This window comes from Eimeria mitis, genomic scaffold (genome assembly GCF_000499745.2).
Source record: "Eimeria mitis Houghton genomic scaffold, Emh_scaff2566, whole genome shotgun sequence".
Taxonomy (NCBI): domain Eukaryota; phylum Apicomplexa; class Conoidasida; order Eucoccidiorida; family Eimeriidae; genus Eimeria; species Eimeria mitis.
This window is the reverse complement of record NW_013570906.1, coordinates 935-1,384: the sequence shown is the minus strand read 5'-3', so window position 1 is coordinate 1,384 and position 450 is coordinate 935. Positions and strand designations below refer to the sequence as shown.

At 52.9% G+C, this 450-nt stretch overlaps 1 protein-coding gene across 1 annotated transcript in view; it reads left to right on the top strand.

Moving 5' to 3' along the window:
* The window catches only part of EMH_0055630 (uncharacterized protein), a gene marked incomplete at both ends in the record, with an annotated part of 855 nt that overhangs the window by 278 nt on the left and 127 nt on the right, over positions 1–450 (top strand). Inside the window, one exon of the mRNA XM_013497252.1 lies at positions 3–450. Coding sequence (XP_013352706.1) covers positions 3–450 — 448 coding nt within the window. The remainder of the gene's footprint in view (positions 1–2) is intronic.

The window sequence follows — 450 nt, the reverse complement described above, 5'->3', positions numbered from 1 at the left end:
ATCATCAGGATCCCCCCAACAACAACCCCATCAACAACCCCATCAACAGCAGCAGCAACAGCAGCAGCAGCAGCAGGTGCAGCAGCAGCAGCAGCAGCAACTGGATCGTGTTCAGCAGCAACCAATAGAAATAAATGAAATGAATGTCGTAAGCATCGATGGTTTTGTAAAACTAATCGCCGGAATGATGGCTCTTGTTGACCCCCAACAGATATCTCCAGTTACTATACTGCAACGAGCAACAGGCATTATATGTAGAGCTATACATGAAGAAGCTGAAACTCCTCCGGCTGCTGCTGCTGCTGCTGCTGCTCCTGCTGCTGCTGCTGCTGCTGGTGGTAGTGGTGGTAGTGCAGCAGCAGGAGGGGGTGCAGCTGCAGCAGCAGGAACGAGTGCAGCAGGAGATGAAACCGCAGCAACAGCAGCAGCAGCAGCAGCAGCAGGAGGAGA